Raw genomic sequence first — 13675 nt, 5'->3', positions numbered from 1 at the left:
AAGGTGCTATCCTGTGTACATTCTGACAGAAAAAGTCCTACAGCTCCATGGTGGCTGCAGAATGCTTGGACTTATGGACCTTTTTCCTGCCCCAACATGTGTAGGATAGCACTCTTAACACATCTAGCCCAGTGTTGAAAATACTGATTAGCAGCGGCTTTCTTAGCTTCTGGCTTGAGATTTTCCAGCTCTTCCAGGGCACTGAAACATGGACTTTCTACAAACCAAGCATGTTTTCTATCACTGGGCTAGTGCCCTTCCCCCTTAATCAAAAGGAGTGTACTTTATTTTTGAAGTGTATATGGTACAGAAGGGTAAAATTCACAGTGGCACGAATATTTGTTGGGGGAAGCTAAAGTATGAAAAAGCCTGGTGGGCTGATAGCACTTTAAACTCAATATATATTTTCGCATAAGCCTTCACTGGCTTTGTCAGATATATGGAGAGCACAGCAAGGTTGCCCTTGCTGGATGCCTCCATTTCCCCAAGTGTGGGTACCTATTAACATAAAGGCTCACCAAAATCTGCCGAAAGATGTGCTCAAATTATATTCAATGCCCCTGAAGAAACTTTCTGTTTGAACTGATTGATTCTAGACCATCTAAAATCCCCCGTGAAATTAGTTGTTGGCACTGCTCCTAGTTTCGTGAAAGTATCTTCTTTCCCCCTGTACTGCTTTTTAAAATGAAATTAACATAATTTTAAAACATTTCAAACAAATCTAACAATTTCTTAAATTAAGAAGACCTTATCACGAAATCACGGGACGCGCTCCTCCATCCCACTGGGGGGACCCTTTCTTGAGTTGCTGCATTTATCGTCGCTATTGCCCTTTCCACGATTTTTTGACAGAGCAGCGGGGCTGGGGCGCCTGGGGACAAGAGGAGGACGGTCCCTGCGGCCCGGCGCGCTGCAGCAGAGGGCGCTGTGAGAGGGCAGGCCTGGCCGAGGTACTCGAGCCAGGCTGGAAAGGTGCCTGGGCCTCGTTTCCGGGCCTGCAGAAAGGGAGCAGAGGAGCGCAGGGTCGCAATCACAGCCTGGCTGCGCCGGCCGCGGCGGTGCCCGCCCCCCAAGCGGCAGCTCCGCTCCCGCACGCCCTTTCTCCGTCCAGTGACGCGCGAGGCCGCGTGGGGAGGGACACCGGCGGCCGTCCCCGCCTCCTGCCCAAGCCGAACAGCTTTGTGCCGGCACCGAGACACCACACTCAGGCCACCCGCCGAGGAGCCCGCCGGCCTCCCGCGCACAAGCGACGCCGCCGAGCGGCTCTCGAGAGTCATGGTGAGCCACTGCGCACTTCTTTCCCCCTTCCCTCTTTTCTCCGTTCCCAGCCGCGCGCCTAAGCGCGAGCCAGAGCCTTCCCTTTTCCGACGTGCCCTCAAGCTGCGGAGTCGGGGACGGGAGCGGATCCCAGGCATCCTCTGCCTGGCGCCCTCCAGGTGCGTTTGGACTGCAGCCCCCGGGCGCGGTAGGCGGGGGGGGGGGGGCGGCCTCGCCGAGTCCAGCTCCTCAAGCCGTTTGTTGTTGTAGTTGTTGTTAAGCCCAGTCTTGCCCTGCAGTTTCGCCTGCCTTCAGCGTGCTGCCTTTCCTCTTCCTCCTCCCGAGTCCTGCACTCACCCTCTGCTGCGCCGTAGCTGATTGTGAGCGCACACTCACTCGCGGGCGCGTGCAGCCTCATCACGACTATCTGGGCACTGGGGCGAGCAGGCAAGCCCGGCTTCAGGAGGGGAAGAAACAAGGCGCCCCTGATTATATTCCCTTCTAAAAAGCATGCGCGCACAGGAACATAACCGAAAACAAGGCAGCAGCTCTTCCTGGCTCAGGTTGCGATGCTGGGGCAGGTAATCTCTCCTTCCCCTCCCACACATCCATGGGGACCTTCAGTTTACCGTATCTCAAGGTCCTTTCTCTTCCGCAATGTTATACCTCTTCCCAGGAGTCTACCCCATGGTTTGAGAAAGGGGCCCTATCCCAGACTTCCTCCCAACCTTGTGCTCTCCAGATGTTTTGGATTTTAACTTCCATCAGTCCCAGTCTGCATTAATCCCTAGTGGTCAGGAATGCTGGAGATGTAGGGCCTGGTAGGTGCCAGGTTGGGGATGTGTACAATATAATTAAATTTTTCTTGAGTCTTACTCATCTCCTTGGGCACAGACTGAGTTCCTGTTTGAACAGATGTGAGTTTGTGCTCTCTTGCTGAACTCTTTATTTCACCCCCCCCCCATTTTGCACTTTGCTGTGTTTGTGTAACTTCTCTTTTCTTGTTTTCTCTCTTTGGCATTTGTTGCCTTCTTTCCCAGCCACTAAATAGGAAAGTAACTAGACAGAGGAAGTGATGAAACTGTTTTGACGGGCACTCTGCATGCGTTTAGTTAATAAAGTAAAGTGTGAGATTGGATAATAGAACATGCTAATTCTAATCAGTTGAGTTTACAAAACAGGGAAGTGAGAGGATGGTACAAATGATGGAGGATAAAGGATAGTACCCTGCACAAAATAGTCTTTAAAACGTAATCCTTTAAATATATCACTTCTTCTGGAGTTACTGGAGAATATTTTGATTTATCATAAAGCTGTTTGACTTCCTCCACTCTAAAAACTTGGCATAAAGGCAGATTATCTTGCAAAGACAAACAAGTTGATAGTTGAAATTAGCCTTTGCATGAACAGAAAACCAACAATTATGCCCAGCTTGGTACTTGTGGGTGAGGGAGGATGAGGGCCTGCTTCTCTCTTCCATGTTTTATTTCTCTGTAGTAGAGTGGAGAAACATACTGACTGGGCTGTGGGATCAAAACAGGCTGTGACACCTTTAACCCTTGCATAACCAAAGTCCCTGTATTTGGAGGACATATAAGTGGTGGGTGTGCCTTGACTATTCAGAATGGCTGCCATGGTTTAAATAAGCCGTGGTGAGCTGTTTGATCATGTGAACTGGCATGCTGTATGAATTGGCAGCACATGACTTCTTTCAATAGTAGATGCTCCCAAAAATATTGGTAGGCTTGTGGAGATCAGTATAATCACTGATCACACAAAGTGATGAAGCTCTGTGAGTGCCCAGGGATGATTGCACAGTCATGGGGAATATAGTCATGTTGAGTAGACATTGGCCAGAGTTATTGGGGAAATCAATCCTAAGTACTCCTGGATGTTTGTGATGATAGTTGTGGCTTTCCACTAATTATATGTGGGGAAAATGGACATATGCATTTGTTACATTGGACTTTGTGCACAGATTTTTTAACACTGGGGTGATCTCCATGGAGTGAAATAGTCATGCATAAAGCAGCTTTCAAATATGGGGTGAGTTTGGGGTGGGGTGAAATGATTGCTGTTTACCATGTGCTTAATTCTGACTAAAAATGCAATCTGATGTGTTCTCCATGACAGCAGAGGATGCCCTGGAGCATGTGGGATAAACCACGCTAAAAATTTGGCTGTTGTATACAGTCACTTTAGTGGATGTCCACACTTCATCACCTATTTTAAGAAGACCCTAAATCTTTTGGCTTGTGGAAAAGCTGTTAGAAATCTAGATTTATTTATTTATTATTTCATATGGCATAGAGGTATGCAGCATTATTGCATAAAAGTTCACTGAAACAATATATAAAATGTAAATTATTTTAAAACAGAGACTGTATATTTTAAAAACATGCAATGCAAATGATGAATAAAATTCTGGATAAAATCAAGCTACGCATGAGCAGTTACTAAATGGCTAGGCCTGTGGTTGAGTGCCTAGGTTGTTTAGCCATTGGACAGCAGTACCCTCAAGATGATGTAGTTCTTGCAGGGAGCCAGGAAACCTTTTGAGGGGGCATTTCATTGCAGTGTGGTGTTGAGTTTGTGAGACATTCCCATTTTCACAGAATTGTGCACCAGCCCCCATTTGGGTTTCCAGTATTGGCTCCTGCCATGATTAGTTCAAATCTGATTGAGAGCTATCCAGTTTGCCATGGGAGCATTGTGCTGGATCAGACAGTAGGTTACCCAAATCCAGACTGGAAGTTGCCCACTCCTGGTGCCATGCTGTCTCGATGTCAAAGTCTTCTCTGACTAATTGTTGTCTGAGTTTCCATGGCAGTTTCTGAGATTTGAGTCTAGATATTTGGTAGTAGCTGTCCTTGTGTATAGGTTATAATTAGTTTGCCTCACATTTCTGCAACTCCTTTTTTAAGGCTGTTTGTCTTCTGTGGTGTGGGGGTGGTATGTTTCATAGTATCGGTAGCCATTCAGAAGGTGTTGATTTAATTGTTCCTAATATTAGCCTGATAGAGTGATTAAGCTGGGTGTCCACTATTTTTGTATGAGAGCTATTTAACCATACAGGGCTTCAGTACTCAGCCACTGAATATACCAGGGCAAGAGTTGATATCCTAAGGACAGTGGTGCTTGCTCCCCAGCTGGTGCCAGAAAGGTTGGGTGAAATATTGTTTCTGGTTTTTAATTTATCTGCGGTTTTTCTTAGGTGTTCCCTAAAGGTTAAGGACTGATTGAAGGTCATTCTTAAATACTTTGGGTAGCAGCTGAACTTCAGCAACTAATTTCCACTTTTGTTATATAATTGGTATGTCTGTTATGCTGAAAGTAAGCAAACTTTGTTGATAATGTGTTTTAACCTCCATTTTAAAAAAAAACTTATCCATTTCCTTTAAGTAATTTTTTATTTAGAAATCTAAATGGTGGGCATACTGATTTGGAAGAATGCTCCAGGACAAGGAAGACTTACTTTTCCTCTGTTGCTGCTGCCTCCTCCTCCTCCCTTTAAATGACATGCACAAACTTTAGATGTAATAACATGGTTCCAACTGTAGTTATACACAACCAGCCACTTGCAGCAATTAGTGGCTTTGGGAATCGCATCTGACTTAAAAGAAACATCCATCTAGTTCTATGTGGCTTTGGTGAGTATTATATCAGTCCTGATGTGCATAAGAAGAAATATGCTTCCATGTATTCTAGGCCTGATCCATTTTTTTTCTGGATCAGGCCCAGAATACCCATGAGTTCATTAGCCAGTAGTGAAGTTGAACATTTGAGGGATTAACACATACTTTAAAAGCTTCAGTTCTAAACCCTATTTGCACTGGTAAATGCAAGTAAATTAGTTTCGGATGACTCCTTTTTCTACTTCTAACCTGAATTCTAGATATAAATTTCTGAGATTTTCTCTCCGATTAGTTCTCATTAGGAGTTCTGTTAATTTCTAGTGTTCTCTAATGCATATTCACAACATCTTTCATGTTGTCTGGCTCTACAGTCTATTTTTAAGTGCTTCCACCTTGATGTGTTGTTAATTTGTATATTTCCAGGCATAACTGAGCATGCAGTTTATGCACACAAAGTACCTGCAGTCCTCTGATTTCAGTTTGTCTATGTGTCACATGGCTTTCTTCTGAAATTACAGATTTTCAACATGCCTTTACTGCAGATTTTTCCAGTCTGATAAGCCTGGGCCTATTTTTCCTACAATAGATCAATACTGTGCAAAGATTCTTCAGGGTGGAGGTGCAAGACTATATTTGCGTATGTAGATTTAAGGTATACAGCAGCAGTTAGGGACTTGTTCCCCTCCAGATATTGTTGGACTCCAATTTCTATTAGACCCATTCAGCATTGCTAATGGCCAGGAATGATGGATATTGCAGTCTAACTGCATCTGCATGGTCATGGATTTTCACCTATGAAGGAAATGAAGAAAAAGGTAGGGGGAAGAGCCATTCATAAAGCTTTACATTCTGCAGTGTCCTAGTTCTTACTGCGGAAGTAAACCTGTGCCTAGACTATTGGCTTCGTGTACAGGGAGTGCAGATTGGGAATCATGTAGCAAGTACTCTTCTGTGTTACAAAGAAATTCCTGTATCTGGAAAACTAGCATGCCAGAGAGAAGAGTCCAAACTTAAGTTTCTCACATGACATTGTAGCATTTGATGTCTAGGAATCTCTTTCTCTCATGTGGAGGCATCCTATTATATGATTGTACATTTATTTATTTATTTATATTGTGATTTATATCCTGCCTTTTTCCTACAAAGGGCTCAAGGCAGCTTACATCTCCTACTCCATCTTATCCCCACAACAACAGCCCTGTGAGGTAGGTTGGGCTGAGAGTCTGTGACTGGCCCAAAGTCACCCAGTTGGCTCCATGGCTGAGCGGGGACTAGAACCCAGATCCTCTGAGTCCCGGTCCCATGCTCTTAACCACTACACATCTCAGATGCAGGTTTACATAGGCTTTGCTGAGAACTAGATCATAGTTAGAGATAATTAAAATTTGATCTACATTTGAAGAGAATCAACTTTAATAAGTCCTGCAGAATGTGTTTGATTTAATCTTGCTTCTGTTCTTCAGAATGTGTCTATGTTCTTAAAATACACAAAGCTTCTAATATGGTCTTTTTAACAGATAAATTCCACAGCTATTTTTGTTACCTGGTACAGGTAACTGTTGAAATTGGGTTTGCAGTTTATAAGTTCTGAGCTGGTGTGCTCGAAAACTGAAATGTCATTGAATTAGAACTGCCTTCTCCAACCTGGTTGCCTTCCAGATGTGGTGGGCTGCACCTTAGTACAATATTGCTAGCCTTTAATGCCCATTAAAGAGCACAGTCTTGCTCCTAGAAATCATTTGTTTTAAAAGGGTGGTCCGCCTTTTGCCAAATTATATGACTGGGGAGAGGAATGGAGATGCAGTGTCATAGAACTAAAATAATAAAGATATGAGCACATAACTGAGGAAAGAGTTATTTTTCTTGGTGCATTCTGGTCTGTCCCTTCATCCCCTGCTGGTTTGCCTTCCTTTCAGATATGCTTGTACCAGAGCTCATGACTTCTTGTAGCCTTTGATGGCATGGAAGCCATCGCATATGCTTGCAGCTGCACTGTTGTCCTCAGAGGTAAACACTACTGTTAAGAGGGAAGCTGAATTTTTGTTGTAGAAATCCCCAACCATTTAAACTCTGTTTTCAGGGCAGGGATGAATAAAAAGCAGAAATGGAATTGGAACTGTGAAAAAAATGAGGAAGAAAAGAAATGGGCCAGATCCTACAGACATGGGAGAAAAATTTTTTCTTTCACAGCCCTGAAATTATTATAATGTAGAAGTACTGAAATCTAACATACTTATTTGGGAGAAAGTACCATGAAAATTTGAGTAAATAGGTAATGATTTCTAAGTGGTAGATCCCCCACCCCGACTTAAAATTCTTTTTTTATGAAAAGCCATGAAGTGTTAACAAATTAATGCACTCCTTAAGTCATTGGCTGCACTTGGACATAAATATGCTGTTTTTTAAACAAACTTCAGGCTTGTGAGCTCCCCCTTCTGTTTCCTTCTCCAGTGTGGTTATAAGGAGGAGACTGAAGCTTTTGCTTCCATTTTTAATTACCTGCAGCTTAGCATTACACCCAAACCCTAAGATGTAATGACTCTTTACAATTATTTATTGAAACAAGTCAATTTCATAAACATCAGTTTTATTAAATCTTTTAGTAGGCTATAGTTATGACTAACCCTGTCTGGTTTTGGAGATAATGCTAAACTGTGATTAATTGGGGGGGGAAAAGGAAAGCAAATGTGCCCATTTTGTCTGGTGCCAGCCTCAGAGAGGGAGATGCAGGGAGGTATAGACCCATGAGCCAAAGGCTCTTTCATGTAATTTTAAACTCTAATTTATAGTTATGTCTAAATTCAGTGTTTATAAATGTAGGAGGTAATAATTGTGAAGAGACATTGTGAAGGGCAGAATATTAAAGCTTAGATAGATAGCACTTGTGCTAATGCGCAGTAACACAAGTGGAAGAAAATCCCTAAATTTGTAGAAAGCCTTTCTACCTAGCCAGATTGATTGTGCATTAATCGTGGATGAACAAAGCTGCCTGCCCCTGCCATGAAGAATGGCTAGCAATGCTAGTTTGAACAGGCTCTTGTCTTTTACCAGCAGTTGCAGTTATGTTAGGATTCACTTTGGACTTCTGGTGGAGGACCAGGGAAGTGAATCTGGAAACTACATCAGGACAGGTAGAAGTGCTTTATCTCTGCCTTTAATCGGCAGATCCATTGTGCAATGCTGCTAGGAGGAAGAGCAATAAAAGTGGGACTGATCTAGCAGCAAAATTTCAAGGTGAGGAGTTGTTATCTTTTGTAGTTGGGTAGAAGATCTGGATTTAGCTTGGTTTAATCATCACATATGGATAAGCATCTTGATAAACAGGAGATCATGCTGAACTTTGATCCTCTGTAAAAAGGTAATGGGACTCCCCTTTTAGGTAAAAGGTACCTTTCCATAAGACAAAGAGGGATTTATTAGCTGGTGTTCTGTGTAGCTCCTTTGACAGCTGACCTTAGACTTAGAAAATGAAAAATTTGTGTAGCTTCTCCACTGTTACTGCCGAAAGTTGTCATATTGATCATACATGTATTTCTAGAAGCAAGAATTAAAATGAACTGAACCCCTTTCAGTTCAAAGGGCAAATTTAATTCTGAGGCCACACTGGGGCGACATGTTCAAAATAGTGCTTGCAACTGAAGGCAAAAGGAATAGAATTCACGTGGCAGCATTTCTTGGCTTTAAGCTTGTGCTGCCAGTAACTTAAATTCAATTGAGAAATACCAGCCTTTTAGCATGGGGGAAAACTGCATAAAAGCTGGGAAAGGCCAGAATGAGATCCCAGATCCCAGTTTTTGGTACCTGGTTTCTTAGGTTTAAGAAAAATAAATTACTCTGGCCAGATCCGCAGTTGTGTATAGGGAATAGGGGAGGAGAACTGTGCGAGCTACATCTTAGTACATTAGCAGCAGAGGAAGTTGTTTTATTTGGAGTCAGACTATTGATCCATTCAGCATTGTCTACACTGACCGTAAGTGGCTGTCTGAAGTTTCTGGCAGTACTTTCTAGCTCCATCTGTGAATCCCTGGGATTGAACCTTAGACCTTCTGTAACCAGTGAATGATCTTTTCACTGAAGTACAGACCCTCCCTGAACGATTGTCTTGCTCATCAACACAAATTAGGGTTCAGCTTTATTTACTTATAAATTCCTTTTTTCTTAAAAAGCCTTAAAATAAGGGACAAAAGTGCTAGGAACTTGTGAGGAAAAGAATTGTCATATAAACTTTCATAAAAGAACCTTTTAGAGCCAATATTAAGATCTATATCAAGGAAAAGTTCAGTAAAATTTAAATTTTGATTTCATACAAATATTCTTCAAAAGGAGAATTTGCAAAATTTAAAGAGATTTGTAATTAAATTTCAAAGTAGAGAGTGAAGCTTTTCTGGTTTTATCATCTTTGTTGCAAGAAATAGATTGTCTGTTCTCTTTTTTGAATTGTAGTTGTTCATAATTGCGAGTTCTTTGATTTCCTTCCAGATCAGATTTGGCAAGCCTCTGTTTTCCCATGGCTCTTTGTAGGTTGACTGTATCATTGTTGGCACCAGGTATCAGAAGCTCATGCACCTAATTTTCTCCACTTGTGGCAGTACAAAAAAATGTTAATAACATTCTAGCGTGGAGCACCCTGTGGATGGCATTGCTCACTGTACACCATAGCAGGCTTCAGTAAAGCAAATGCCATACCCTGACAGGGACCTTTCTTTGACGGAGCCACAGCAGGTCAGAAGTTGAAGAACAAGTTTGGGGAGCAAAATGCAGCACCTTTACTGTGTGTTTGTTTAGGATAACCTTAATGACTTGGGTGACAAAGGGTCTGATGATCTTTAAATGTTTAGGTTTTATTTAGGGGGAATGGGGCAATGGTTACATAGAGAAAAATACGGAAATGGTAGGAGAGGCTCAAAGAGGTTCTTTATTCCTGGAATAATGACACCCCCTGCCACCTCCATTTCACTTGTAATGGGGCTAATGAATAAGGCAAACTTGCTTTTCAAGCTTAGCTTGCTGGACTCACTACGTGTGAAACGGCTGCTCAGGGAATGCATTGCCCAGTGACAGTCTTAATATCAGCAATTACTAGCTAGTACCTCCAAGGAGAAGTCTATTCATTTGAAAATACTTGCAAAGTGTGCAATAGATTGTATTGCAGTTGAACATAATTACATATCACTTTGGATTAGTCTTTCATAAGGCTGTCTTCAGGCTTAGACACTAATTTATCTTTCAGTGATAATGAAGCACTTTTTGGATAGCCCTCTTACATGATCACCAAGAGATAGTAGTATACCAGCACCTTACTTTTCGTAGGAATCAGCAAGAAAGTATTATCAGACGTACATGTTATAACAGAAGACAAGCTTTCTGCACGATACGAACCTTTGGTGTTGGCAAGTGAAATTGATTAGGTAGTGGATTCAGGAGAAGCTAAAAGAAAAATACTTTACACAGCACAATTAATGTATGAGACTTCGTCAGCGTCTGGGGCATGGGCAACTGATTAACTGGCAGGGGCATTAGGACCTAGGCAGCCAGCTTAGGACTCAAGGTTCAGTCCAGATTGTAGTCAAGCAGTCCAAGGTCAGAACCAGGAGTAGGAGAGCGAGGTAGAGTCAGTCCAAGGGGCAAGGGGCAAACAAGTCAGGAGTCAAGAAACCAAGGTGAAATTACCAAGGGGAGCCGGCACATGAGGGCTGGAGCAGGAGACGGAGTGAGCAAGCAAGGTCAGGAAGTCCAGGCAGCACCCAGGAGCAAAGGGCTGCTATGCTGGCCTAGCATCTCTCTGATGTTCGCTTTTGCAACTCAGCTTAGTTGACTGAGTTGATCCAGGGAACCCGTTGTGGGTAACTAGTCATAGTGGGGTGTTGTGAGAACTTCCTGCAGGGATGCTTTTTGGGCACAACAAGGCCCCCTGACAACCCATGGCTTGTTCTAGAGGTTGTTGTATCTGCAGTGTATCATCCAAGCACAGCACACAGATCTTATGACGGTCCAGGGAAGCTGCAAGTGAGCTGCTTGGTAAGCGTACAGAAGCCCATGCTGCTCTTGCCAAGCTTGTCCAGCTCAAACCACACGCTGGAGTGATGGTCCCGGCCTGCTCCCCCAGCTGTAATTGTATGTAATCTTTTTGTCTTTGCTGCAGATTCCGCCCCTGCCCCCTTATAATAGAGAGATCCTTCTCTTTGGTCTTGCCTAAATGTTGGTAGCATTGTCAAGAGAAACCTGTCTCACCCCTTTTGGGGTAGCCTTTTGCCTCTCTGCAAAGATATTTTCCAGAAAGCATTTTTCTGTCAAGTTGTTAATTTCAGTTTGATTGAACATGCTCCCTGATTGAAGCGTGTTACCTTCTGCTTCTGCCCCTTCTTTTCTCGATTCATTTTGTGTCTTATACTTGTGTTTAACTTGCTTAAAGCTTCCTTGAGTGTTGGTGTTAATGGAAACCCGGATTGAAAGACTTTTAATCAACCTGACTTGTACGCAGCTTCTGTTCTTTCTGATTTGGCTTTGTTCTCTGTCTCATGGACTCTCTATTTTTTCTTTTTTTAGGATGCCATCACTATGTATAAAGACATCTTTCTGCAGTTTTTAAACGAAATAAGACATGCTGTTAATGGAAAATGCGCTGGAATTGAGGCCTGGCAATTGATAGCATCAACAATTACTTCTACCCTTCTAATTGTGCAGCTATACATGTTCATGTTCCAACAGGAAAGTAAGTGCCATGCATTCCTTTTGTGAGAAATGGAGCACTTCATAATGCTTTCATATAGCCTGATGATATTCTGCTTGTGCTTCTCAAACAGGGTTCCTTGGTCCTGGTATAAAGAGGGTGTTTTTGGTGACCTAATGCCAGGATTAAGACGAACTCATCTGAGGTGGTACAGCATGATCACACACACACACACACACACACACACACACACACACACACCATGCAGCAGTTTAATATGGCCCAGATTTAATATAAAAAAGTAAGTTGCTAGTCCTCATGGTAGCAAAGTGATACTTGGAAAATTTAACAGCTAACTTCTGAAGGACTAGAAAGGAAATAACGGGGAAAACTCTCTCAGACTTTATTTCCAAGTCTGGTTGCATTCAGATAAAATGCTAATCTAGGCCTGGGCATCTTTGGACAATCTGGGAGCCACATGCCTCTGTCTGGAACTCACTGAAGGCGATACTCACTTGCCCTGCTGCTGACAAATTGTCACTGAATTTTAGCAGCAATTGGGCATCAAGGAAAAAAGCTGAATTTTTCCTTTAAAACAAGGTGCTTAGGAAGAACACACCTTGTGTTAATGCAAAATCCCGCTTCTGCAACTTTCTGGACCATGATTTTGCATTAAGCAAGGTGTATATTTCCCACACAAAGTGAAAATATGCCCTTTTTGCTGCCACTACACATTGCTGAATTTGTGAAACTTTATGGTGGCAGAGGCCATAAAATTAATGGTGGGTGCATGTGGCTCACCCTGTGTTGTGAAACCATTGTTCATTGCTATGAGACCACTCATAGGTAAGCCTCGGGCTCCTTTGTCCCCAGTCCTCTGGCCTGTCTAGGAAAAGGAAATCAGAAGCTTCAGTTTCTTCTTTTTAGATTAATGACAGTTTACATGTTATCCAAATTCTAAACTGAAGTTAATCTCAACTGTGGTTTGTCAAAACAAGTAAATTTCATAAACTATGGGTTGATGTTGACTTATTACTACTATACTTAGTTGAGGTCAGTCATAGTTTGCCTTGGTCCTGAAGACTTAACAAACTGTGCTTAATCTAAAACAGAAGCTAAAGCTTCCACTTGCCTCTTTCTAGCCATGTCACTAGGGGAATGGGAGAGCATGCCAGTCCACGGTTCAACATTATATCACAAGCCTTATATTTTGGAAGATTCCAATAATTTAAAAATTAGAGGCTGTTGAATAATGGCCACTTGTCCACCAAGTTTAGTTCTTATTGGCATTGTTCATGAGGACAACATATACATTGTGTAATAAAATGCAGCAGCTCCTCAAATTAGCCATGGCCACTCCATCTCGGAGTTATTTCTGCTATGACGCTTGATACTGAAGAAACCACATACTTGCTGTAACAAGATGTGGTTGATCTAGAGGTGTATGCATGAGCACGGGTAATGTGTATGCATGAGCATAGGTAGCTCATCCGGGGAGCATGGTACTTGTTACTTAAAATTTAACATTTTAATTACAGGTTTATTTGGTAACACTTGGAGAGCATTTCAGAGGAAACAGTTTTTCACTCCCTGCGAGGAAGCTATTTCCCCCTTTTTTGGTATTTATGTGGCCTATTTTTTTCCACTAGCACATTTGCAGATGTGTTCTGAGCCCTTTTCCCATGTGCAGATCCTGAATAAACTTTTACATGAGGGAGATTTTTCCCATGCTATGCAGCATTCTTTGGAGCTAGGAATTTTGAATGCCTCCAGCACTTTCCTGTAAGAGCCACAGTTTTGTGGCATTGGGCAGTGTCAGTGTGCATGCTTGCTAGCTGTTCATTTGGAGTTCCTCTCCATCCTGCTTGAGAGCATCTAGGGAAGCTTCACAACCAGGAGGGATTATGGTGTGGGTCAAGACCAGTTCTCACTGTGTGTAAGGAGCTAATATCTAGTTACTTGCTTGCATACACCATCATGGTTGCTTTTCTCATTGACAATGTTCAGCCCCTGCATTTTCTGTAGGTTTTGTGCGTGGGGGGGGGGGGGGGGGGAGGGGGGGGGGTAGGGGGGGGGGGGGGGGGGGGGAGAGAGAGAGAGAGAGAGAGAGAGA

At 42.8% G+C, this 13675-nt stretch overlaps 1 protein-coding gene across 2 annotated transcripts in view; it reads left to right on the top strand.

Annotated features, from left to right (window-relative positions):
* The first annotated feature begins 1001 nt into the window (after positions 1 to 1001).
* Positions 1002 to 13675, top strand: part of SGPL1 (sphingosine-1-phosphate lyase 1) — a 45874-nt gene continuing 33200 nt past the window's right edge. Inside the window, exons 1-2 of one of the 2 annotated variants that reach the window (XM_044420503.1) lie at positions 1002 to 1278; positions 11439 to 11604. In XM_044420503.1, the coding sequence (XP_044276438.1) occupies positions 1276 to 1278; positions 11439 to 11604 (169 nt within the window). In that variant the 5' untranslated portion in view covers positions 1002 to 1275. Of the gene's footprint in view, positions 1437 to 11438; positions 11605 to 13675 lie in introns of both variants that reach the window. The other variant, XM_044420504.1, reaches the window with a different exon arrangement.

The sequence above is a fragment of the Varanus komodoensis genome, unplaced genomic scaffold (genome assembly GCF_004798865.1).
Source record: "Varanus komodoensis strain SLA01 unplaced genomic scaffold, ASM479886v1 scaffold11, whole genome shotgun sequence".
Taxonomy (NCBI): domain Eukaryota; kingdom Metazoa; phylum Chordata; class Lepidosauria; order Squamata; family Varanidae; genus Varanus; species Varanus komodoensis.
This window is presented reverse-complemented; position numbering and strand designations above follow the sequence as displayed.